At 44.6% G+C, this 26,234-nt stretch overlaps 1 protein-coding gene across 1 annotated transcript in view; it reads right to left on the bottom strand.

Moving 5' to 3' along the window:
• Positions 1–14,071, bottom strand: part of PHF2 (PHD finger protein 2) — a 140,357-nt gene extending 126,286 nt beyond the window's left edge. The window contains exon 1 of the mRNA XM_074958101.1: positions 13,463–14,071. Within this exon, the coding sequence (XP_074814202.1) occupies positions 13,463–13,560 (98 nt within the window). The 5' untranslated portion in view covers positions 13,561–14,071. The remainder of the gene's footprint in view (positions 1–13,462) is intronic.
• Positions 14,072–26,234: the final 12,163 nt, after the last annotated feature.

Genomic DNA, 26,234 nt, shown 5'->3' with positions numbered 1-26,234 from the left:
ACTCCATGCGGTTGCGTGGGTGGGTCGCCCGCCCCTAAATCCAGTCCTGCACAGTCAACAGTACTGAAGACTGCTGAGAGACCAAACAGTGTAATCATGAAGGTTTGTTTGCTATCCAAGGCCAAGAGAAAATCATCCATCAGCAAACTGTGCCATATCCCTACCAGAAGCCTGACTCCAAGGAGTAGAGGATATCAGCAAAGCTGAGAAACCATTGGAGTTTGGTCATCACCACTTTCTTAATGAGTTTGTCTAGTTAAGGGAGCTAGGAGACAAGGTGATGATGGTGTCCAGTGTGGGTTACTTCAGAAGTGGCTGGACTACTTCATTCTTTATAGTGGTAGGTAAATTGCCTTCTTCAAAAGAGACAATGATGATTTCAATTACAGTAGCCAGGTAAACTTTTTACATATCCTGCTATTTTAACAATATCATCATAGATACAGATATAGCAGCAATTGTGTTATAAACCCCACAGGTTAAACACTTTGCTGGGATAATGTCACTGTTTTCTAGGATGAATTTAGCTCTGTGTGCACAGGGGCTTATTACTTAGCCTTTCCAAATCATACTGCACTGACACTTAATGCATATATTCTCAGCCTAGGAATGCATTGTTTAAAAAATGTTAACATGATTGATCTGTAATGGATTAGATTGTAAAATATCTACCACACTTTCTGCACATTTAACAATTACACCTTTACAAATAAAACTTTGAAGTCATTTAAATAAACTAATAAATCTCTTTTTTGTGGCCTGAAAAGGGAGAAGAGTCAGAGATTGCATGAAGTCTACTAGGGACCTAGCTACTGCCAATCTGTTCTAAGGGTGTGCCTACACTTGGAGCTAGGGGTGTGATTCCCAGTTTGAAGAGACATACTCATGGTAGCTCTCACTGAGCTAGTGCGCTAAAAACAGAATGCAGCTGCAGCAGTGGGACAGGTAGCACCCCGATTACATGCTGAAGGTCTCAGATAACACTGCAATGGCCACATTCTATTTTTAGCATGCTAGCTCGATGAGAGCTAGCCCAAGTATGATTCGAGATGGGAATCACAACTCTAGCTCCAAGTGTAGACATACCCTGTGTGGAAGGTACTCAGATACTATGGACATGAACAGCAATATGAAAATACCATACCTAAAACAGATGATACACTTCTACTGTTTTCAAATACTAATTTAGAAATAACTGAGGGTTGTTTAAGTTGAGAGAGGAGATACTTTATATGTAAAATAGTGAGGTCTAAGAATTTTTAATACATGCACATTGTGTTCCATGCCACAGATTAGATGCATAAAATGGCTACTGTGAAAAATCTGGTCAATTTAAACAAAACTTAGGATACTTACATTGCAGCGAAGTCTCTGAAGTCATTACAATGCATCATTATACCAGATTTTTTAATACCATTCAACCATGTTTATCTAAATGTAGAGAGTAGATGCAAAACATTTTGAATAAACTCAGTTTCTGATTAACAGGAAAGGAAGTTATTACATCAGGGAAAATTATTGCCCTTTGGCTGACTGGTAGTTGTATTAATTGGGATTATCAGAGTATTACACGACTCGTACAAGTTTATATTTGCTGAGATTTCACGCAGAATTTGAATGTGTAATATAATTAAAGTGTAATATAATTTTGCTCATAAAAGTTCCAGCAAAAAGATCATTCACTTTTAAAACTGACATGCATGCAGTGCTCATGCACGGCACAAAGATTAACAGCACTGGAGAATGAAGTTGTCCATGTCCAGAACACTGGCAGGCAGCAAAGGCTGAGAGTGAACCTTTTCCAGTTTCCCCACTGACCCCCCTCTACATCTGGTATCCTGATAGGGGGAGTGCCATTAGGGGTGCCATTGCTCATCCAAATCTTGGCCTCTCCACTGGGGCTTTCAAAATGTTGCCAACAGATATGGGGTGAAATCCTGACTCTACTGACCTAAATAGCAAAACACTCATTGACTTCAGAATTTTGCCCAGAGTCGGTTTTGTGATGTGTTTCCTATCTATCACCTAGGTAAAAAATGGAGCCCACCAACTCATTTCACAAAGGTCACTGAACAGCCATGAGGTGGTAATAACATCGGATCTCTGCCAACTGTAACCAAACCCAAACAAATAACCTGGTGGTAAAAGGCACTACACACTCATTGCCAATCTCCCAAGCCATCTAGCCCCCTATGTAAAAACTGGAATGATCATGAGAACCATGGAGGAACCATAATAGTTCCATTCACATTACACAGGTTCAAACAGATCAACAAATGGTGACAATGTTAATGGAAGAGTCTGCCTATTAGGGAGAGAAGGAACGGGTTGAGATAGCTGTCAAAAATAAAGGGAAATCATTTTTAAAGAGTTACAATAATCGTGACAAAGTTTCTCTGTCCAGCAACAATTTTTTCCTCATATATGGTTAAACTGTTTTAACTGGTTCTGCAGAAATATTAAACAAAATCTCTACTCTCCCCCACCACAGACATATTCAGGTTACAAACAGTGGGTGAGCTAATCTACCTCCTCCTTGCTCACTGGCAGAATTTATTTCCCTTTACTAACTATACCTGGAAAATGATGCTGTTTGAACCTTTCTGGCTAAAAACTGCCAGCTGCTTAAGGGTCCAATCTTGCACTCATTGAAGTTAACAGACATTTTGTCCTTGAATTGGGCCCCAAATGTGGTTCAGCAACAGGTTTTTGGTTCATGGTGGGCACTGGAGCCTTCTGCTAGATTTTTTTTAATTAAACCTGAATTGTGTCTAATATTCATAACATTATTATACTTTCTGTTGTAAAATCCTTTTATCTTTAAAGGACTTTCACACATACTAGAAGTGCAACTGGACAAGTCTATTACTTGCTGTCAGATGCTAGTATCTCAGTAACACACTTGCAGGCCTGTTCCTATCATATAAGTGTCTACAGTTACTATCATTTAGATCCATATTTTCTAAAATATCCACTAATTTGGGGTTCCTTGACTTTTGAGCTTCTAAGCTGAGAGACTACAGGCTGCCTTTGAGAGAACTGCTGAGCATTCGTTATCCTATTTGCTATGAATAAAAATTGGGTACTCAGCACTCTGAAAATGAGGCTCAAACTGTCTCATGTTGGACCCTTTTGCAAATTTGGGCCATTATATATTCTAACAAACAGGTTTAAATACAAGACTTTATATTTCCAGTCCCACACCTATCAATAAGGACCACTCTTTTTCACCATGCTATAGTGCCTGAGCCTCAAGCACCCAGGTACTGAAAACCTGTGAGCTTTCTAATCAATAGTCAAACTGAGTCCTACAACAAAGCACTGTTCAGGAGTGAAAAGCCCACTCAGCTCGAAAGTCAGCATTACAGCGCTAGATATCATGCTAACAGCTACGGAATACTAGTTTGATACCTGGGCAGTGTTCCAAAAGGGAACAGAAAACCCAAAGATAAAAGAACTGACTATTCTGAGGAAGCTAATCCACTTTCTCCTTGCATGCATATCTGAACATGGAGCCCGTACTTTAGAAATAAAGTGCTGTGTAACTACTGAAGTGCTTTGCCTGGGGTTGTCAGTATTAGAATTCTGGCACCTCAGAGTTAAGGTCAACTTGCAGTTCCCATTGTAAACTTTTTATTTTTAGGGCTGAGTAATTCAACCTTTTTTCATTCACACCAAGTTTTGGCCCTTTGGCAATTCTTTTCCAGAAAATAAAACAGGATGCATTATTAATAATTTGACAATCCACAGTGTATATGGAGAATATTCTCTGTTTTTATTAATAAATGCATGCAAAGTAGTCTTGATATTATGACTGACATCACAAGGTCTCTGGAGATACTGGAGTATCAATCAGAAGTATCCTACGGCATGTTAAGATTGTTATAGTTTCCACTGTAAATCTCTTTCCATAGTTACGTATCTCAAAACAAGAAAAGTGGTGAAACAATTACCTCTGGGTCATTCTACGGGATCAAGAACTCAACACTGACGGGCTTCACAATATTGTTTTGCTTTACCTGCTGGTCAGAGTTCATTTGCAGCTGAAAACTATGTTTAGATAATTAGCATGGGAACTTAATTCTGAATCCCATATTTATGAAGGAAGGCTAAGTGTGGAGTTCCTGATCTGATTAGAAAGCCAATGAAAATTTGATCTCCCCTTAAAAGACTGCAACAAAAGGAAGTACAGAGACTCCACATGGATTTGAATGTTAAGTGGTACTTTAAATTCTTTAAACTCTTTTAAACTTCCAGAATAATGTAAAGGCCTCGGATAGCTAAAGTGATGCCAATTTTTAAAAAGGGCTCCAGAGGTAATCCCGGCAATTACAGGCCGGTAAGCCTGACTGGTTTGAACTAGTCAATCAAAACTGGTTGAAACTATAGACATAAACAGAGATGAACATAATTTGTTGGGGAAGAGTCAACACGGTTTTTGTAAAGGGAAAATCAGATCTCACCAATCTACTAGAATTCTTTGAGGGGGTCAACAGGCATGTGGACTAGGGGGATCCAGTGGATATAGTGTACAGCAACACCTCGCTTAACGTTGTAGTTATGTTCCTGAAAAATGCTACTTTAAGCGAAACGATGTTAAGTAAATCCAATTTCCCCATAAGAATTAATGTAAATAGGGGGGATTAGGTTCCAGGGAATTTTTTTTCACCAGACAAAAGACTATTATGCACACACACATATATACACAGCATAAGTTTTAAACAAACAATTTAATACTGTACACAGCAATGATGATTGTGAAGTCTGATTGAGGTGGTGAAGTCAGAGAGTGGAAGATGGTGGGATATTTCCCAGGGAATGCCTTACTGCTAAATGATGAACTAGCATTCGGCTGAGCCCTCAAGGGTTAACACATTGTTGTTAATGTAGCCTCACACTCTACAAGACAGCACAAATGGAGGGAGGGGAGACAGCATGCTAGAGAGAGACGTGCATTGCCCCTTTAAGTACGCTGACCCCACTCTAAGTACACTGCCTTTTTAAGTAGATCAGCAAGTTGAGACAGCAGCTGCTGCCAGCAAGCTCCCTCCGTCCTGAGCCCTGTTGTGTCCGTCCTGCCCCCCCCGCCCCGGTGGAGATGGGGTAAAGGAGTGGAGGGCAGGAGCAGGGGGAGGGGGACACCCTGACATTAGCACCCCTGTCCCCCACCCCTGCACAGCAAGCAAGAGGCTCCGGGGAGGGCAGGAGCAGCACATAGCAGTGGGGGGAGGGACAGCTGAACTCCCCGGCAATTGATAGCCTGCTGGGCGGCTGCCACACAGGGAACTTAGGGGGGCGGGGAGCTGATGGGGGGCTGCCGGCCCACCCTGGTTCCAAACCCCCACCAGCTAGCTCCAACGGGCTGCTCTTCCTGCTGGTAGTGGACAAAGCAGGCAGCTGCCAAACAATGTTATAATGGAGCATTGCGCAACTTTAAAGGAGCCTGTTCCGTAATTGATCAGCAATGAAACAACATTAACCGAGAGGACTTTAAGTGAGGAGTTACTGTACTTAGATTTTCAGAAAGCCTTTGACAAGGTCCGTCTTAAGCAAAGTCAGCTGTCATGGGATAAGAGAGAAGGTCCTCACATGGATTGGCAACTGGTTAAAAGATAGGAAACAAAGGGTAGAAATAAATGGTCAGTTTTCAGAATGGAGAGAGGTAAATAGTGGTGTCCCCCAGGGGTATGTACTGGGATACAGCCTATTCAACATATTCATAAATGATCTGGAAAAAGGGGTAAACAGTGAGGTGGCAAAATTTGCAGATGTCACAAAACTACTCAAGATAGTTAAGTCCCAGGCAGACTACAAAGAGCTACAAAAAGATCTCTCAAAACTGTGTGACTGGGCCACAAAACGGCAGATGAAATTCCATAATGATAAATGCAAAGTGATGCACATTGGAAAACATAATCCCAACTATACATATAAAATGATGGGGTCTAATTTAGCTGTTACCATTCAAGAAAGAGATCTTGGAGTCAGTGTGGCTAGTTCTCTGAAAACATCCACTCAATGTGCAGCGGCAGTGAAAAAAAGTGAACAGATAATAAGACAGAGAATAGCATGTTGCCCGAGTCTATATAAATCCATGGTATGCCCACATCTTGAATACTGCATGCAGATGTGGTCGCCCCATCTCAAAAAAGATGTATTGGAATTGGAAAAGGTTCAGAAAAGGCCAACAAAAATTACTAGGGGTATGGAACGGCTTCCGCATGAGGAGAGATTAATAAGACTGGGACTTTTCAGCTTGGAAAAGAGACGACTAAAGGGGGATGTGATTGAGGTGTCTAAAATCATGACTGATGTGGAGAGTGTTATTTACTCCTCATGACATCAGAACTAGGGGGTTACCAAATGAAATTAATAGGCAGCAGGTGTAAAACAAACAAAAGGAAGTATTTCTTCACACAATGCACAGTCAACCTGTGGAACTCTTTGCCAGAGGATGTTGTGAAGGCCAAGACTACAACAGGGTTCAAAAAAGAACTAGATAAATTCACAGAGGATAGGTCCCTCAATGGCTATTAGCCAGGATGGGCAGGGATAGCATCCCTAGCCTCTGTTTGCCAGAAGCTGGGAATGGGCGACAGGGGATGGATCACTTGATGATTACCTATTCTGTTCATTCCCTCTGGGGCACCCAGTATTAGGCACTGTCAGAAGACAGGATACTGGGCTAGATGGACCTTTGATCTGACCCAGTATGGCCTTTCTTATGTTCTTATGTTGTTCCTGATCCTACTCCCATTGAAATAAATGATAAAACAAACATTGACTTCAATGGAAGCAGGCTTAAAATGTATTTTTATATTAGTTTCAAACACTGTTGCACCAGGTTTCAAACAAACAAGTTAGTTTTTTTAAAAAGCAGACAATTCCCACTAAGGGCTTGTCTACATGGGGAAAATGACTGGAATAACTACTCCAGAATAGCTCTGCATGTGAATACTCTGTTCCAAAATAATTAGTGTGCTTTGTGGAACAATTTATTCCACAACAGCTATTCAAGTAAGTTTCCCTGTATAGACCAGCCCTTAATGCGGATTATTCCTTTAGGGGACTCTGAAACACCTAAAATCTTTAAGATATAAAATTAAACAACTAAACATATGCAACTTTTTTTTCATATTTTTAATTCCCTGTACTAAATGAAACACTGTTTGTGCAGTGTAAATCTGCAAAACACATTGACACTTGATAATATTGAGGGAAACTAGTCAGTAAGATTCAAAACAGGATTTATATTTATACAAACAGGAGTTGAATCTATAGTTACAATCTTGTATGGTATTGCAAACCAAAGTGCATTATGAGGAGTTTATACCTTAATCCAAGCATCCAGAATTGGCCGCTGTCAGACATAAGATACTAGACTAGATAGAACATTGATAGGAACTTAGAATTTCCATACCAAAAGAGAGCTATTTCCCAATAATGGTCAATACTCCAGCTGGTATTCATCTTAAGTATCAATTCATCAGGTTTAGCACACTCAATTTTATTCTACCTGTGGGAACTGTGGGTGTTACCCTTGTCATTCTAAATAGCTAATCATTTTTTAATCTTACTAAGTTATTTACCATGATGATTTCTTGTGGCAGAGGGTTCCATGGCTTAAATATAGGTGGTGAAAAAAAAAAAAGTATTTCCCTTTCTTCTTTCTATTTAGTGAATGATTGTATGTACCCCTCCTATGGCATCTGGGTACCTGATATAAATTAATGAAACAACATGTTAAACTCCCACAGCTAAGAGGATAAACAACTCACCTTCCTGTACCTATCAACCTTAATAAATAAGCCAATATTGTTCCATAGTTAAGGAAATACTTGAACAAAAAGCCTTGCCTTGCTCTGCTCTAAAGTTCAGAAAACTTTAGATTCTGGCACACTTCCAGAATGAGCAAGTATGATAGCTGGGTCTTGCCACTGAACAGGTCTCCCTCCAGCCCTCAAGGGGTTTACATTCATAGGCTGTCAGTCAAAGAACCCTGGGAGGCATGGATCAGCATTCACGTCACACTCCCTGTCAGTACCCGGCCTGGGCCAGCTAATGATCCAACCAGAAATCCAAATTTGGTGATGAATCCTGGTCACACGCTACCTGAGGCACAGATGCGCATAAGCTAAGAAGAGTCAAAGCACCTTAGCTGATTTCAGCTGCAGCGTGGGTTCAAAAGAAGGGAGGCTCTCCTTAAGGCAGGCAGGTACCATACCATACGTGGTTTTATATATTAGAACCCACACCCTCCATTGCTCCTGGAAGCAGATGAGAAGCCTGTGCAGTTCACAGAGCCACCAAACCACTCCACCAAGTTGGAGGTCCACTGCATTCTACATTAGCTAAACATTCCAAGTGGTTGCTAAAGGTAGCCGAGGTAGAGCACACTGCAGTAGTCAAACCTGGAGGTGACAGTGTCACTTTAAAGAAAGGCGGTAACCTCGTAAATCACCACAGATGAAAGACAGCACCATGAGCTACCACTGCTACCTGGGAAGCCAAGAGCAACTGGGAATCTAAAAGTATCCCAAGAGAGCGAATCTCTTTGGGAAAGGACGGACATTCTCCATTAACAAACAGAGCAGCCAAACTCCTATCGGCAACTCCTCAGGTTGTTTTCCCTAGCCAACATGCATCACCTCCATCATTTGTGGGTTGAGCTTCAGCCAACTTGTTTTCGCAGGGCCTGGACAGAACAAGGAAATTATTCAGTCTCAATCTAATGAGAAGCACAAACAAGGAGGTCATCTTCATATTGGTGACACTGTAGCCCCAAACATTAACACAAACACTCTCAAAGGGCCTTGTGCATGTTGCACGGAAGGGACAGCAGTATGGAACCACAGCTGAGAAGAGCTTCACAGACCCTCTGAAACCATTCCAAAAGGAAAGAGCAGAACCAGTGAAGAACAGTTCCACTCACCCCTTTTACACTCTGCCAACATATCAGGACCACCACCTGGGCAACATTATCAAAAGCTCTAGTTCTAACAAAATCATCAGACTCTTGACCTTTGTCTAGGGCTAGGAGTTCATCAACCAACGATATGAATGCAATCACTATAACATACCCAATCCTGAAACCAACATGATAGGAATCCAGAAAATAAAAAGTTGGCTACTGAAGTGTAATCTTCCCCAAAAATGAAAAGTTTGAAACATGGTAATAACTGGCAACTGGAGAGATAATTAACATTAAGAGATGGCTTCTTGAGAAAGGTCTAACCATTGTTTCTTTAAGGATGTTTGGTATCTTGTCCTCCCAAGAGAAGGTAACAAACCCAAAAAGCTTCTGACTGGCTTTCACCAGGCATGAGAAACCTGGATCTCTCTCAGGTAATTTTGTCAGATAATATCACGGAGTAATGATGTCCAAACTGGTGTCCATGGACCACTAGAGATCTGCAGAGCACTTCCTGGTGGTCTGCAGAGAGCTGGCTAGTCAGTTAGCACTTGCTCCTCATTCTTATTTCCAGATGCTAAAGTACATTAAATGAAAGCCTAAAATAAATTTAATACTTTTCTAATATTAATTTCCTATATAAGCAATTGAATAACATCCCCGTGGCAACTGCAACAATGTCAAATGAGAGGAGACATTAGGAATGTGATGTGAAGTAGCCCATGAAATATCTCTATTAAGATGTGGTGCACGCTACGAAAAAGTTTGGAAAGCCCCATCACAGAGGAATCAGGAAAACACCTGAGCCATTTCCACAAAAACAAAACAGGGATTATGGAATTTTTAAGAAATCCCACAGCCTACCATGGTACTTGAAGAAATCAATAAAGTTCTCCCCCTTCAAAAATTACTAATTTTGATGAGCTTCTTTGTACATTGATTAGTTTGAATATTAAGACAATGTATTAAGCTTGAAAATAATTCAGAAATAAAATGAACTTTTTTGTGACTATCATAAGTGCACAGAATGTGTAACATGAGTTTAAGATTGTTATGTATATTTTATTGAAACAAATTACATTATTTAAAAATAATAGTTTTTGGTGGTAGTGTAATATATACACACACACACAAACTTGCAAGATTGAGGTCTCTAAAAGACACCCATGATTTTTTAAAAAAACTAAACCACCAGGTATATTTTTTCTATTGATTACCTCTTTGTGCTTATATTATGAAAAAAGGCAAATAGGGGCATCCAAATGGCCTTTCTCTTCTACCATACCACTTCTTCTGTGTCTCTTCTTCAAAGTAAATACCAAGTCTTTTTAATCTCTCCTTGTGTGGAAGCCCCATCTTTCTCAAAGTCCCTAGTTATTTTTAGAGTCCATCTCTGAACCTTTATGTTTGCTGCTATTTCTATTTAAGATCATTAAAACTGAACACAGTTCGCAAGGTGAAGATACACCACCCATTTGCTATTACGTTCTTTCCCTTCTAATACCACGTAGAACATCCTATTTCACTATCACTGAGCTCTGTCTTCATTGAGCTGTCCACAGACACGCAGAGATCATTTTCCTGAGCATTTCCCTTCAAAACCCATCAGTGTATACAAGTATCTTAACTAGTCCCTTCTTACTTACTTGTCTATGTTGACTTTACTGTGCCACCATTCAGTCTTAAAACCCTGAGATTTTAGGTCCTACTTGAGTTCTCACAATCCTCTTTAGTCTTGACTATTTAATTTTTAATCACCTCTCTGTCACCCCTCTCTTCCAAATCCTTAACAAACATGAGATACTGCACACCACTTTGGAAATTTGTCTAGTTCATAACCCTAGAGCACCCCACTACTAACATTTTCCCCTATAAGAACTGGCCATTAATTCACACACTTTGCTTCACATTTCTGAACCGCTTTTTAAATCCATGATGAGACTTTACCTCTCCCCCCCGCAGTTAACAAGTTTCTTTAATAGCCTCTTGGAAGAAAGTTTATCAAATTCCTTTTGAAATACCTCTATAAACTATCTCCAGCTCAGTCTCCATTAGTTGGTTTCGGGCCTGCTTCAGTACCCACTGACATCAGTGACAGTGAAAACAAGCACTTAGCCTGCTCCAACCTATCTCCTTTATCTGATATTCTATGAGAACTCTTCAAAAGAGTTAACAGGAGAGAGTCACAATTTACCCTTACAGAATACCTATCACACGGTATGCTCTCAGTTTAGGAGCTTAACACACTCTTTAAATGATTTTCCTATTATTTTTCCAATAGTTTTTAACTAAGCTACTTCATTGTTGAATTCTTTTAGAACTAAGAGATAAATTACATCTTTGGCCCTGGTGATTGACTCTATTTTAATTTCACTTCTTTTTTGATACCTCAATCTGTCACAGTATCTGACCTTTACTACTTATAAAGAATTGCTTTTTATGTCCACCTTTCCATCCTGAGGGACTCGCAGTCACACTGACCCTCCCGATGGCTTCCAACAGTACTCTAGATAAACTTAGAAGAATATCTTATTATTTTGTATACTTCTGGCTACTTACTCCTCAAGTTTCCTCTTGGTTTTTCAAATAACTACTGAAGATGTTTTCCATTCTATTAGTATAATTTGAGTCAATTTTTAAAAGGACACCATTTTAATTCTAAACCTCTGGTACCTTGCTGTTCAACCCCCCTCTATGTTTCCCTTGATTTTAATTTTTGTTGATCTGGAGTACCCAAACCTTGTATGACTCTAATAAGTTTATTTTTAAACAATCCTTAAGGTGATTCTCTGAGTTTTAATCCCCTTAACTTTCTTTACATTATTTTTAACTAACTTCCCCATTCCTAAAAGAAAAAGAAAGGTTCTTGAAGTTCAGTTTCACAGTATTTGTTCCTCTAAATAACACCCCCACCCCAGAAGAGCTCTGTTTAAGCTCCAAAGCTTGTCTCTCTCAACAACAGAAATTGGTCCAATATTGTCACTTACATAAAACCTCAACCATACCTTCTATACCATGGTTTAATATGAAATAAATAAAAAGAGAAGCCTCTCCCTTTGTCTGCTCCTGAACAAACTCTCCCAAACTTCATTTCCCCCCTCTTCACGAAAGTTGTGGAGATATAAAGTTCAGTCACTTTATAGCTGAGTAGCTGTAAGTCACCTGGGGGCTCTGTTTTGTTCGGGCAATCCCTGTGATCCCAGAAACTTACTGTTGTGACACCAAGATCATAGCAATGCTGTTGACTCAGCGATAATGCAATGTAGTGGTTACATGACAAAGGGGCAAAGCAACGTATTCCGAACCCACGCTCCCCCAGTAGCGATACAATGAGAGAGGACAGGGGCAGCGGCACCCGTTCTGCTGAGTGTCACTGACCTCAGGGTTAAACGATTGCAATAGGTTAGTTTTGTTGTTAAATTGTTAACACGCTGCTAATTGTCAATGGGCTCCGAAGTCCCCTCCCTTTGCTCTAGGCACCGCTTGAAAACCGTGGGGTGACAGTCACAGGGGGCTGCTCTGGGGCGTGGGGGGCTCAGTCACAGGGGGCTGCTATGTGGTGGGAGGGTTGCTAGGAGGTGGGGGGGTTAGTCATGGGGGGCTGTTAGGCGGTGGGAGGTCTGAGGGCTGCTCGGGGGTCTCGACCCCCACGTCCCTGGGCACACTGGCGTGGGTCGGTGCAGCCCCCGAGAGGCCCTGCCGTGGCAGGGGCGGACTGGGAGCTAGCGGGGTCTTCCCCCCCCCCACCGCCGGGCGCCAAGCGCGCCCAGGGGCGCCCCTGCTCCCGGGGCAAGCCGGCTCCCACCGCAGCGGCCGGGGGCTGCCAGCCCGGCCCCTACCCGCCTCTCGGGGTCTTGCTCGCAGCCCGCCTTGCCGCTGCGGGGCCCGCGCTCGCCTGTCTCCGAGCCCCCTTCCCCCGCCCATGTGCCGCGGGCCGGGCGGGCCCTGCCCGGCGCTCGGCTCAGGCTGCTCCGGCCATTGTGCCCCTGTCACACGGGAGCCGAGCCGCCCGCGCGCCACAGCGGAGCCCGGCCCAGCGGCCGCCTCCTCCCCGGGACAAGCTCCCGCGAGCCCGGCCACCGCAAGCCCTGCGTCCGCTGCTGCGAGCCCCCGGCCGGCAGCCAACCAGCCCCGCCGTGCAGCCGCTTCCCCGGGCCCCGCACAACGAGCCCACCAGGCAGCGGTGCAATGGTCCGGAAAGCAGGCGTGAGCCAGAGCCGCCCCCGCCCCCGCCAGGACAATAGCCCCCCATGACCGGGGGGGGGGGGGAGGCATTGTGCTGAGAACCGAACATTTACAAAACAACCCCCCCCCCCAAAAAAAAAAAAAAAGCCCCAGCAGCGAGGGCCGGGGGCAGCGAGGCTCCTCCTCCTCTCCAAAAAGGCCTGTTGGAAAACTGCACACAGCAACAGCAGCGGCGGCAGCTCCGCCGCCTGCCTCCCTCTGCCCCGGAGAGACAAGGCGGCGAAGGGCGAGAAGGGGCGATCGCAGCCCGAGCGGGGTGCGGGGGAGGAAGGGGGGGGGACAGCAGGCCCGAGCCCTTTGTGTTACCTGCCGTGGAACCAGTCCTTGCAGGCATCGCACTCGATCATGAAGCGGGTTACGTCGTAGGGCAGCCTGCAGATGCAATAGACGGGCACCGTCGCCATGTTAGCTGAGCTCCCTTCAAAACAACACTGGACTCCCAGGCAAGCGAGCAGGGCTGGCGGCGGCTCCTGCCGCTCGGTAGCTGGCGGCTTCTCCTTCCAAAACGCAAGCAAAAAAATTGCAATGTCGAGAGACGGAGCGGGGAGGGGAAGGGGGGGGGAGAGAAGAAGGGTGGGAAAAAAAAATCAGATAATGCAATTACAGCTCCTCAAGGGCGAGCTCGCAATGTCAGAAAAATAATAAAGGGCTTCCCAAACTTTGGCTGCATGGCTCCTCTCTGGCTCTGCGAGCTCCAGGCGAGCTGGGGCTTTTTTGTGTGTTGTTGTTGGTAAATGATTATTATCCAAAATGTTTGGCGAAATGCATTATATTGCGTGCCCCCTGGTGACAGTACAGTACCGCGGCTTTTCATAAACACTCCGAAATGTAGCCCTTTCCTTGTAATGTCCTTACGTCAGCTTGCAACATTGTAATATTTCCTCCGATGGGGCTGGGGAGGGAGGCTGCAGAAGGGGAGGCGAATCTGAAAACTCAGAGCTTGGCACCGGGCAAAATACTAGCGAGGGGGGGACGGGGCTGGGAGGGGAGGTAACCCACCTTGCTGAGAAAAACAAACAGGGCTGGGTGTAAAAACGGGGACGAGTAAAAGGAGGGAGATTTAAAAGAAATAAACGACGAGTGGAGATGGGCTGCTCGGAATGCCAAGATCTCGCAGTCGTTCCGCACTGCAAGGAGAGACTTTAAAAAAAACTGGCCTTAAAAACAAAAATCAGTCTCCAGATTCGAGAGGGACAGAGTGTGTGTGTGCCCCCTCCCCCCCCCCCGACCACACACCTGCAAAACGAGTGACACCTGCCAGCAGGGCCGAATAAAGGAGGTGGGGGGATTAAATGAACCTAGCTGTTAATATAACAGGTCTGAGCGCGGGAATGTCCAAAAAGGGTCCTAAAAGTGGGGCAGCGACTCCGCTTTTAAAGGGACATAAGTAAGGGCTTTAAAAAAGTTATTTCGTTCCATGCTGCACACAGCGCAGGGCGGCCAAGGAGCTGTGCTCCCTGCAGAGACGGGAATCGGGAGTGAATTCAAACAAGGAACCCACACCACCAGATCTATATTCCCTTGGGAAAGGATTCTGCACCAGGGAGGTGTCCGAGAGAGCAGCCTTCCCAACGCTGAGAAGGGGGGGGGGGGGGCTGCAGGAAAACGCTTCTGAAGACACACAGCTTCCAGGCAACACTTTTTGGAACAGGCTTGTTTTGTTTGCGGTGCCCATCGCCGACAGCGCGTTGAAGGAAAATAATAAAGCTTTCCGCACGGACCAGCTGGTCCCTTGCGTTCTGTGGCGCTTCTTTTCTGCGATCCTGTTTGCAAACGAGAAACATAAAACATGTCCTTTATGATCAGTTTCTGTTTGCACCGGATGTGAAACTTGCACAGCGTTGTTTGCAATATGCCTTGTCCATTGAATTCCAGCGGCCGGTTCAAACTTTTGTAAAATGTCACTTGAACCTTTTTCTCATGGTGATTCCTAACTTTAGTCATTTGATTGATTCAAATGGTCATAAACCTTCCCGCAGAGCTATTAACATATTCTCCAGCACGCTCAAAAGCAGCAGTTTGTAAAATACACTTACAGCTGTTGCCAAACTTACTATACATGATGTGTGTGTACACACACCCACATACACACATCATTTTAAGTTTAACAGGGATAATTTAGGTGTATATTCATACACCCATAAACATAAGTACAGCATGTAGCTCTAAACCCAAAAACTTTATTTTGATGACAACCAACTCTATATCCAAAAGAGAGATGGTTAAACTTTGAAATAACATGATTTTAACTCAATAATTGCACTGTAATGCCTAAAGAAACAAAAGCTTTAGAGAATTATTAGCAGGGGTCTAAGCAAGGTAGGGGAGGGATACATGAAAGACACATGTATTTTGAACGGAAAACTTGTATTTGATGGAGGTATTTTGCAATATTTAATTTCCTTAAAAGCCACATAAGGCTACCTAAGCCAGCCCATCCACCCTTAAATTAGAAATGGAGTGACTAGGCCTGTAACCCTTAAAAGATGAAAGTAAATGTACTGGCCCTATGAAGTGCCAAATCAATGCCGTAGGATACTGGGGACACGTTGCTAAAGGCAGTTCATGAGTAAAATACTATACAGCCCAAAACTGCAATCATCATCCACAAAGAGAAGAGTGAGCAACAGCAGCACTGTAAGAACCAATGCTTGAACTGATGCTTCTCTCTGAAAAGTGAAAACCTCTCTTCCAGCAGCGGGAGTCTGCCAAGCTGGTAAAGAAGCAAGGATCATGGTAGCTTGTGTAATGGACAAGAGAGGAGATTCTCATTTCCACATAAGATTAGTTCTAGGCCTCTCTGCTGGGATTACCAACAAGGTTAACAGTTGTATCAATGGGACCTGCCCACCAAGACTGGAGTGAGACTGACTAGTCATTTTATGTAGGCCACTGACTGAGACAGCAGTGACTTTTAGTCCCTCCCATGCTGGCTGCAGTGTTAGAAGTGAAAGTCTCTATCCCATAATCAATATACTGAGCCATTCACTTCCCCTGGGATTGTTTGGTAGTAGATGACCTTGAAATGATTGTTAAATATTTTATGATGGCTTTCCTTTGTAAACAGTGAAGGGTTTCAAATTTTCCCCATAAGGCTGAGGTCAAAGTATTGCACAGTATTGTATGCACACCACAAACTCAGATTACTAACGATGCAGTCTACCAGGGTTAGTAATATAGGCCTGCATTTTCAAAAGTGGATAATGTCTTTGGGACCCTCCAATTTTTTGAGTGCCAAGTTGAGTCACCTTGAAGACAATGCTGAGTACCTGCTAAGACACAGGTCCCTTTTCGGATGTCTCAAGATGGACACCCAAAATCATTCGTCACTTTTGAAAATTAAAAGGAGATAAAACCTATAGTGCTCCAGCCAGAAAAACAGGAGACCAGGTCTAGGGGAGTAAAGCAGCAGGGGAAAAGGTCTAGTAAAGCATTCAGCGCTCTTGCCAAAATGTAATACAAGGGAATTCCCTCCACCACAAGGCTACTGTGAATCTTAGTAAGGGAAGAGGGAAAAAAATAGAAGCAAGTGATCTCACCTGGCTTTGGTCTCAAGATGAAATGTATATGCAGGGACAGCTCTGCAGGTGCCATTTTGTTTTCCTTTGAACATGGAAACCTAATTTTTAGTGCCCTTCCAAAACAAAGTTTTCAATTTGCTGAAAAGCAGAGTAACAAAATCTGACTGTGATCATTACAGGATAGGTATAGTGTGAAATGCAGGTATCTGATCACATGCCAAGCAATAGTCCTCTTATTCTATGGAGCCTGCTGCCATTGAAGGCAATTTCCTATTGATTTTCATGGGAGTAGGACTGAGCCCAAAAAGTTTAAGGAGGCCAAAGAGTCCACCCCTCCTGGGAGTCAAGTGGGTAGCTCTAGCACTTTAGCTAGGGGCCCTGTAGGGATGAAATGAAGCAGTACTCGCACAATCCCAGAGAAGCTGGATGTTTCCATTAACAGGATTTCATGTTAACGAAGTCAACATTTACACTGAAGTCAGTAGGCTTTAGAGTTTGAAATGAATGGAGCCGTTCACATCTGTCAGAACTATCACTTCAGTCTGCTTGCTGAGTCAAGACGACAACACTACATCAGTCACTTTCAGACATTTATCTGGACAATCTAGGGCAAGAAAGTTAATTGCTTTTAAAATAAAACAATATATTTCCTTTTTAAATGAGATCATATTTAGCCCTCATCTAATCTGGTATATATCATGTGTTTAACCAGTATCTGATTAAAAGACAACTCTGTTCCAGTTTAATATCATCACAAAGGACCCAATGAATAATGTCACCATGTGTATTGTTGCATTTGAATTTGCTCCAGGAATGTGGAGTCTATTACTCTCTCTGTGTACTCATTTCAGAACAAAGATAAAAAGGAAAGCTCAGCTGTTTGATGTAACCATGGGGATTACTTCAATTCATTATTTCACTCGTGCTCAATAGCTGGGCTGTAGATTTTAGCAATGTGGGTCTGAGGAAAGACGTAGTAAAGTTTTTTTTAAGTGGGAAAAAATAGTATGGAGGAAGTGGTGCCCAGTGGGTAGAGCACCAGACTGGAACTCAGGAGAGCGGGGTACTATTCCCAGCTCAGGCCTTGAGCTGCAGGGTGACCTTGGGCAGGTTGTGTCCCGTGCCTCAGTTTCCCTGTCTATAAAATGGTGATAAAGATTCTGCCCTCCTCTGTAAAGCACTTTGAGATCTACTGATGACAAGTGCTACATAAGAGCTAGGTATTACAATATATCCCACTGTATACATCCTGTCATACAGAGACATTTATAATTTGCTCATGGGTCACAAAAGATGATGTATAACACAAGATGTACCCTAAATTCACAGTTCATACATTTCTTTATTCTGTTCCTTAGGTTTGATTTCTGCATACAAAACAATTCCTATGCAGGCTCTGGACACTCTTAACAACTAATTACACACACAGTCCAACAAAGACACAAACAGTCGTAACAAACCAACTGCCTTCCACTGCACTAAAAGAGGCCACTCCACATGGCTCCCTCTTGTTTACACCAAAGGAGCACCAGCTCAAACACCTCCACTGATCTCAGCTATAGCAGTAGGAGAAAGAGAAAGAAGAGGTCCAGGAAGGTGATACCAGGCTATTTAGAGTTTTATAGGAAAAAAATAAAGTCTCCCCAATATCAATAAGCAGCCTGTGTAGGTCACAGAGCACTGGAGCCACATGCTCATGGTAACAGGTTCTTGTTTAACGAGCAAACCACCATATTCTGCACTACCTTCAGTTTCCAAACTGATTTAAAGCATAGACACAACCAAAGATAATTGATAAGTTATAACCAAATATAAGTCCAGTCTTGAAGCAACAAAGGCCTGGATGATGGGAGTGTGGTCTGCAACCAAGACGAAGGATCACAAAATTGTGACCCATTGCAGATTGAATAAAGCCATCCTAGTCTCTGCTGCTATGATTATCTAACAGCAGCTGGGAGTCTAACAATATCTACAAGCCACAAACTGACACTGAGCAGAAAATACACCCTCAGTCAGAGGGGCAGATATAATCGTTTCCAGATTCCCCAGATGCTTCTTCAGTCTACCAGTTTTCTCTAGATGGGGTCACATCCAAAGCAGTCTCAGCCACACCTTAAAGCTCCCACCATAAACCAAGACATGGATGATGCATCCTCCGGGTTGGATGAAATGAAGAGAGGGGTTTTGTAAACGTATACACTGGACTGCAGTTACACTGTAAAATTGTAGGGGATGGGCCTTAAAAGCAACCACTCATGACCAGGCCTAAATCCTGTATGGACATATTCAGGCAAAACATTCACCGACTCTACTGCAGTTTGGTATGAGAAAGGACTGAAGAAATGGGCTTTGAATCTGCACATGGAAAGCATGTGTATATTGACTGATACATGTGCATTATGGAGTTCATTTCTGCATTTGTAAAATCAGTATTTTAATTTAAAAAAAACCAAACATTTCCCAGGTTGTGTGGTTGCACTCGCAACCATAGGAGCTCATCACATTACGTTCTGTGCTTTGCACCAGCTCCCAACTGCTTCAGGGACTGCTTGAGAGACACCCACATGATCTGGGAAAATCTATATCCTTGTATCCCTACTATAGTCCTTTCTTTCATTTCCACCAGCAGCTCCAGGTAAGCATCCCTATTTCCAAAGCACTGTCTGAGACTCCATTGCCAACACATCGCCACTGCTGCCACTGGGGAGCTAGGCCCTTTTAATATTGAGGGGACTCTGGCAGCAACAACGAAGATAAGTTAGAGCTCTTTGCTAGGAATCTGAGCCACCCTTAGCCACGTGTACCCAATATCCTACAGTTTGCCAGGTCATCTAGTTGTTCTAACGCTCTCATTGGCATTTAGACCTACCAGACACAGCAAGAGACTGCTCTCATTAATGGGGAAGGAGTGGCAGGGTTCAGTTGTGATGTCCTAATTGGTATGATGCAGATTGGAGCACTGAGTTCAGCTTCTTCCTGTTTCTTCTGGAGCAAAGGGTAAGTACTGAAAACTTAGCAGAAAAAAAATCAGAACCTATATTCAAGTAACATCTTCAGGGTGATTTGAGTCTCTGTGGGTGGATAATAGTAACCCAAGCTAACAGTGTGGCTCTTTGTCCCACACTACTACCTACACCATGTGTCAAGGTCTTCAAGTCCGCTTCTGTCTTTGAGCTCATGGACACGGATGCAGTTTTCAAATATGCCAAAGTGATCTAGGAGCATAAATCACACTGCTATTTGGGCACTTCTGAAAATCCTACACCTAGACTGTTAGCTCAAGCAGGAGAGTCTCATGCTTTTAGTGCCAGGTTCAGTCCCCACAGATGAGCATCAGCCACAGATATGCAGATAAGAACTAGTAATCATTTGGGGAGTTTTCTGGGAGGCTTTTAAATGCCATTTTTGGAGCATTTTTCCTCTAGATGCATAGTGTTTTCTCTGTTTGGGTATGTATATAAATATACTCTTATAAACTTCTTATCTCTTTGTACACACTTACCCTGTTTGGGTTTTTTAACATTAAGAACCACCTTTCTTTATCCTTTTTCTTCATCTCTGCCTGCTCTTTAAGAAAACTATAGGAAACAGAGAGGCAACCCTTAGCCTCAAGAACTTAAACAAAATCAGAGTTCGCTGGTGGCAGGATACTTCTTTTCCAGTTTTCCCCTCTGAACAGCAGACACCAGATTCCCTGGTTACAGTTAGCTTTTGAGTATAAGGCACCAGCTCTGACACAAAACATCATGTTAAGTTTAGTTTTTAAATACGTATTTGAGCAGTTCACAACAGAGCAGCAGAGATGCTGGGGAATGCCTATGTTCATCTCCTAGGATCATCAGGCCTCAAGACAGGGAGAAGCACACTAGGGAAATAGATGGATGAATGAGATAACAGGGAAGCAGGGAGACATTTGAGTTTAGAACATCCCCACAGCATTAAGGTGCTTGATTCAGGAAAGCACTTAGGTTTAGGCAGGTTTTAAGGGGTTCCACTCACCTCAAAAGCACCCCCAGGTGTCAGGACCTGGCATTGCAGGGAGCTTCACCTCTAGTACCCCATGTTGACCACTTTTTTGGTGCTGCAATGTCCTGTCTCTGTCTACATCTTCCATAGCCCAGTCCTCCAGCCAGGTCACCTTTTAAGTTCAACCCCCTTCTGGGGTAACCAAAGTCCAGCTGAAAATCTAAATAAGCATCTAAACAAACAGCTTTTCTGCCCCTCTTGGGCTATGCTGAAGTTCTGAGGGCTCTGAGCCTATCCCAGGCCCTGCAGAGCTCTCAAAGGTGCTCTAAGCGGAGCACTGCTTCCCAGGGCTTTCTCCCTAGAGCCTCTTTTTCCCAGCAGGCTTCCCCACTGCCTCCCCTCCCCAGGAATGCTGGCAGCTTCTCCCAGGGACTTCCTTGCTTCTTCCAGCCCTACTTCAGGGCTTCCCTCAGGAGCCTATGCTGCTGCCTGTAGGTTCTTTCCAGAGAGTGGGAACCACCCTGAAGAGAATTCTCCTCTCTCCCTATGCAGGCTGCTTTGACCCTTTTACACCTGGGATCACTAGTTGTAATTAAGTCACCAGATCAGGATCAGCTGGGGGATAACTGCTACCTCAAAGGCAAGGCTGCACCCAACTCCCTTTAAAGGGCCAGCCTGCAACACACATGCTTAACTGTCCAGGGGACTAAAGCACATACTGTGAAGCACCCTTCCTGAACAGGGATGCTCTCCTGAATAGGGCCTAAGACAGCAATCCAAGTGCCTCGCAAACAATCAAACTCTTTCCCTCCCCACCCCAAAACAGGCAGTTAAAATGTTAAAACATTATTCCTAAGCAAATAATATTTAAACATTAAACAGCAACCTAGATCAAAAGGGACTTTCACACATCAAACTGATTGCACCTTCGGAAAAGTATCTATTTCATAAGCATAATATGTACCAAGGTCTGCTTTCATCAGTCCCTATACATACCCTGTCACTTGCTTAGGCTCCTCCCTTAGGCCTTATGTCTCAGCCCACCTGAAGAATATATCCAGTCAAATACATGACAGGAGCTTGTAACGGGGTGACTGACTAACATGCAGTCCCATATTCCCATTCAAGTTTTGTACAATCATTTCTTAAGGGCCACTGAGAACTCGGGGGGGGGGGGGGGGAGGGAGGAGAATATACCAAATTTGAACTTTGACCTTCATGCCAGGAATCACCAGAAGATCTCTAGTCTCTCTTATTAGACTCCAGCTGTTCAGCTGCATTTTTGAACAAAACCTTGGCCATTTAGTACAATTCTTATGGTCCTCCATTGTTCCTCTCTATGGAGCACCTCCGGTGCTGTGCAGTGAGCAGAGGGGAGGGAAATAATATGGCTTCCGTTAGAGGGAAAGCTGATTTTTGGGAAGCTGGAGCACAGAAAATTCTGAGGCGTTTGGCACACGGACTACAGTGAAGTGGAAAGGGGTGAAGGAAAGCCGAAGAAGTCACTGTTACATTCCCTCCCTCTGAGGGCAACATTACCAGTTCTCTTTAATGGATTCGAGCCATGACAACTGTCAGTGGTAGCAAACACGCCAAAACCTTGCGGCTAATGAGCTACTCTCAGTTAATATTCCGATCTCTTTCCAGGGTGTGCCTTTTTGTCACTACACATTTCTCTATTTGGGGACAGAGAGGTTGCAGATTCCCAGTCAGAGCCGGTGCTAGGCGTAAGCAGACTAAGCAATTGCTTAGGGCCCCGAGCAACTCAAAGGGGCCCCCTATTCACTTTTTTAGTATGTGTTGGTGGGGGGGGAATATTCCAATGGTCTGGCTCCGCCTCTGTGGCCAGTCTTTGAAGTTTTTTAAGTACAGGTTAGACAAACATCTGTCAGGGACGGTCTAGGTACAGTTAATCCTGCCTCAGCACAGGCGGCTGGACTAGGTGATCTCTTGAGGTCCCTTCAGTCCCTGTATTGCTATGCAGAAAACCAGAGCACTTTCTTTCAACAAAGACAGTGGGCCCAAGCAAACACCATACTACATTCTTGAAGCAGTAGAAGACTCACTGGTATGCCATCATATCTACATCCAGGAAAATGGTCTGTTACTCCTCCCAACTCTGGTGTACATAAATGCACAATTTAGATAAGTGCACACACTGGTCAGCTTATAAAATATTTATACCACTTTTCTTTTTTCAGTATTGCAAATGTTTAATGCATTGTTTGCACCACCCCAGAGTGGGTGATTAACAACTTCTGTATTAAAAGTTTTGGGAGCTTGGTTATATCCTATACAGCACATACCCTTAATATTAATTTGTATGGCACCAACAGCGTGCTCCACACATTCCAGCCACATCTAACAACAAGATCCCTGCTGTCTCCCAAGTATTTGTTTGTCTGGCAGTCTCCACAGGTAAAAATCCTGCTGACATCAATGGGAGTTTTGCTGGAGTAGGGGCAGGTCCTAATGGAAAGTTTTATTGTTGTTTAAAGCTGTTTTCAGTTCACCTGTTTCAGCTGACTACAGCACAGCTGGCCATATGACATCAGCCTGTTGAAATTCATCCTATTGATCTGGAGTATCAAATACATAATAAGAATCCCTTTCCTCCAATAACTCAGTCAATTTCTACTCCTGAAAAGCTGCAGGGTATTTACTGCACAAAGAAAGAGCCTTATTTTCCAATTATTGAAACCCATGTGTTTTGTCAAAATAGGTGCATTTCTTTTGTGCTGCGTGTGTATCAACTCTAGTGCTGATGAAAGAGGCTGGACTGGCAGCCCGGGAGAATGAAGGACTTTGTTATGATATGGCACAGACAGTAGCAGAACAAGCTTCCTCACGCCACCCAGCCAGCATATGTCCATCTTGGCCTAGAGAGGCCAGTTCCAAAGGTACAAGGGTCGTATACAACTGGGGTTGTGCATTTAAAGTATATATTTATTAGTAGAAAAATAATGTACTGAATAATGTTCAGAATAAAACTCTGGCTGCAGTGACTCTTTATGATTTGTATTACAGCAGCATGTAGAGGCTCTAATGAGAAAAGAGAGTTACCTTTTTCTGTAACTGGTGTTCTTCGAGATGTGTTGCTCATGTCCATTCAACTTAGGTGTGTGCGCTTGCCACATGCACTGGTGCCGGAAGTTTTTCCCTCAGCAGTAACCGTAGGGGATCAGCTCTGGCGCCCCCTGGAGTGGCACGAGTACGCCACGGCATATAGGGCGCCGCTGGCTCCCCCCACTCTCAGTTTCTTCTTGCCGGAAACTCCGACAGTGGGGAAGGAGGGCAGGTTGTGGAATGGACATGAGCAACACTTCTCAAAGAACATCAGTTACGGAAAAAGGTAACTGTCTTTTCTCCTTCGAGTGATTGCTCAAATCCATTCAACTTAGGTGACTCCCAGCAGTACCCCTGGAGGCGGGTAAGGAGTTCATGGACATGTAAATTGCAAGACAGCTCTGCTGAACCCAGCATTGTCCTTGGCCTGCCGTGCGATGGCATGGTGGGCCGTGAACGTGTGCACCGAGGACCATGTCACAGTTTTACAGATGTCCTGGATTGGAATGTGTGCCAGGAAGTCCGCTGAGGATGCCTGCGTTCTAGTCGAGTGGACTCTGATGATCGGTGGCAGAGGGACTCCCGCTAACTCGTAGCGGGTCCAAATGCAAGAGGTGATCCAGTTAGAAATCCTTTGTGTGGACACTGAGAGGCCCTTCATCTTATCAGCTGTAGAGATGAAAAGCTGAGTCGACTTACGGAAAGGTTTTGTCCGATCTAGGTAGAAAGTCAGAGCCCTTCTTACATCCAAAGTGTGAAGGCACCTCTCTTCACTAGTCTCATGGGGCTTAGGGCAGAAGACCGGAAGGAAGATGTCCTGGCTCATGTGGAAAGTAGACACCACCTTAGGAAGGAAGGCCAGGTGGGGCCAGAGCTGGACCTTGTTCTTATAGAAGGCTGTGTACGGCGGTTCTGAGGTCAGGGCTCACGGCTCGGAGACTCGCCTCGCCAACATCACCACCACCAGGAAATCTACCTTCCACGATAGGTGAGACAGGGAGCACAAGGCCAAAGGCTCAAAGGGCGGGCCCGTGAGCCTGTCCAGAACCATGTTGAGATCCCACTGAGGGGCCGGGGACTGGACTTGTGGAAAGAGCCTCTCGAGGCCTCTAAGGAATCTAACCATCATGTCATGGGAGAACACAGTCTGCCTCTGGATTGGCGGATGAAAGGCTGAAATGGCTGCCAGGTGCACCCTGATAGAGGAGTTCGCCAGGCCCTGGTTCCTTAAATGAAGCAGGTAGTCCAAGATCGATTGCACTGAAGAATGCAAGGGGAGATGCCCAGTTCGGCCATCCAGCGGGAGAACCTCGTCCACTTTGCCAGGTAGGTCTGCCTCATCAAGGGCTTTCTACTCTCGAGGAGGACCTTCTGGATCCCATCCGAACAGGCCTGTTCATCCAGAATCAGCCATAGCCACATCCATGCCATGAGGTGGAGACATGAGGTTGGGGTGCAAAAGTCAGCCGTGATTCTCTGACAGCAGGTCCAGTAGGTTCAGCAGGGGCCAGGGAGGGATCGCTGACAAGCTTGATAACATCCCAAACCAGTGCTGGCGAGGCCACGCTGGGGCGATCGTAATACCTGCGCCTTGTCCCTCTTGATTTTCGCTAGGACCTTGCTGATGAGTGGAGTCCGAGGGAACGCATACATCAGGCTTCCTGCCCATGGCAGAAGGAAGGCATCGGAGAGGGAGCCCTTGCCCAGACCCTGTCTGGAGCAAAACCTGTGGCACCTCCCATTCTGCCTGGTGGTGAACAAATCCACTTGGTGAGTTCCCCACTTCTGGAAGATCATGCCGGCTACCTCAGGGTGGAGCACCCACTCGTGGTGAGGGGAAAAGTCCCTGGTTAGGTGATCTGCTAGCATGTTCTTGGCACCTGGAAGGTGACATGCTTCTAGATGGATTGCGTGGTTGATGCAGAAGTCCCAGAGATGGACTGCCTCTTGGCAAAGGGCCGAAGATCGCGCTCCGCATTGCCTGTTGATGTAGAACATAGTGGCTGTGTTGTCCATGAGGACTCTACCTGATCTGCCCAACAGGTGAGGTAGGAAGACTGCGCATGCTCTGCATACCACCCTGAGCTCTTTGACGTTTATGTGTAGCGTCGATTCCTTTGGGGACCACATACCTTGGGTCTGGAGGGTGCCGAGGTGCACCCTGCAGCTGAGGCATCTGAAACCAACTCAATTGAGTGAGGAGTGCTGACAAAGGGAACTCCTTCCAGGACTTACCCGGGGCCACCATTGCAGGGATTCTGATGACCTTCTCCAGGTGGTCCCTGGACTGGGAGTGGATCGTCGCTAGCCGTTGCTGCAGGGATCGCATTTGGAGCCTGGCATGGCACACCACACATGTACACGCTGCCATGTGACCTAGTATGTGTAGGCAAACCCAGGCTGTGGTCAGGGGAACAGTCCAGTAGGTCGCCCTCGAGCATACCCTCAAAACGGGCACTTGCCCATCTCCTTACTGCGGGTCGAGTCCTGCCTGGGATATAGACAGGTGTTGGGGGCCACGGCAC

Source organism: Natator depressus, chromosome 7 (genome assembly GCF_965152275.1).
Source record: "Natator depressus isolate rNatDep1 chromosome 7, rNatDep2.hap1, whole genome shotgun sequence".
Lineage (NCBI taxonomy): Eukaryota > Metazoa > Chordata > Testudines > Cheloniidae > Natator > Natator depressus.
This window is presented reverse-complemented; position numbering and strand designations above follow the sequence as displayed.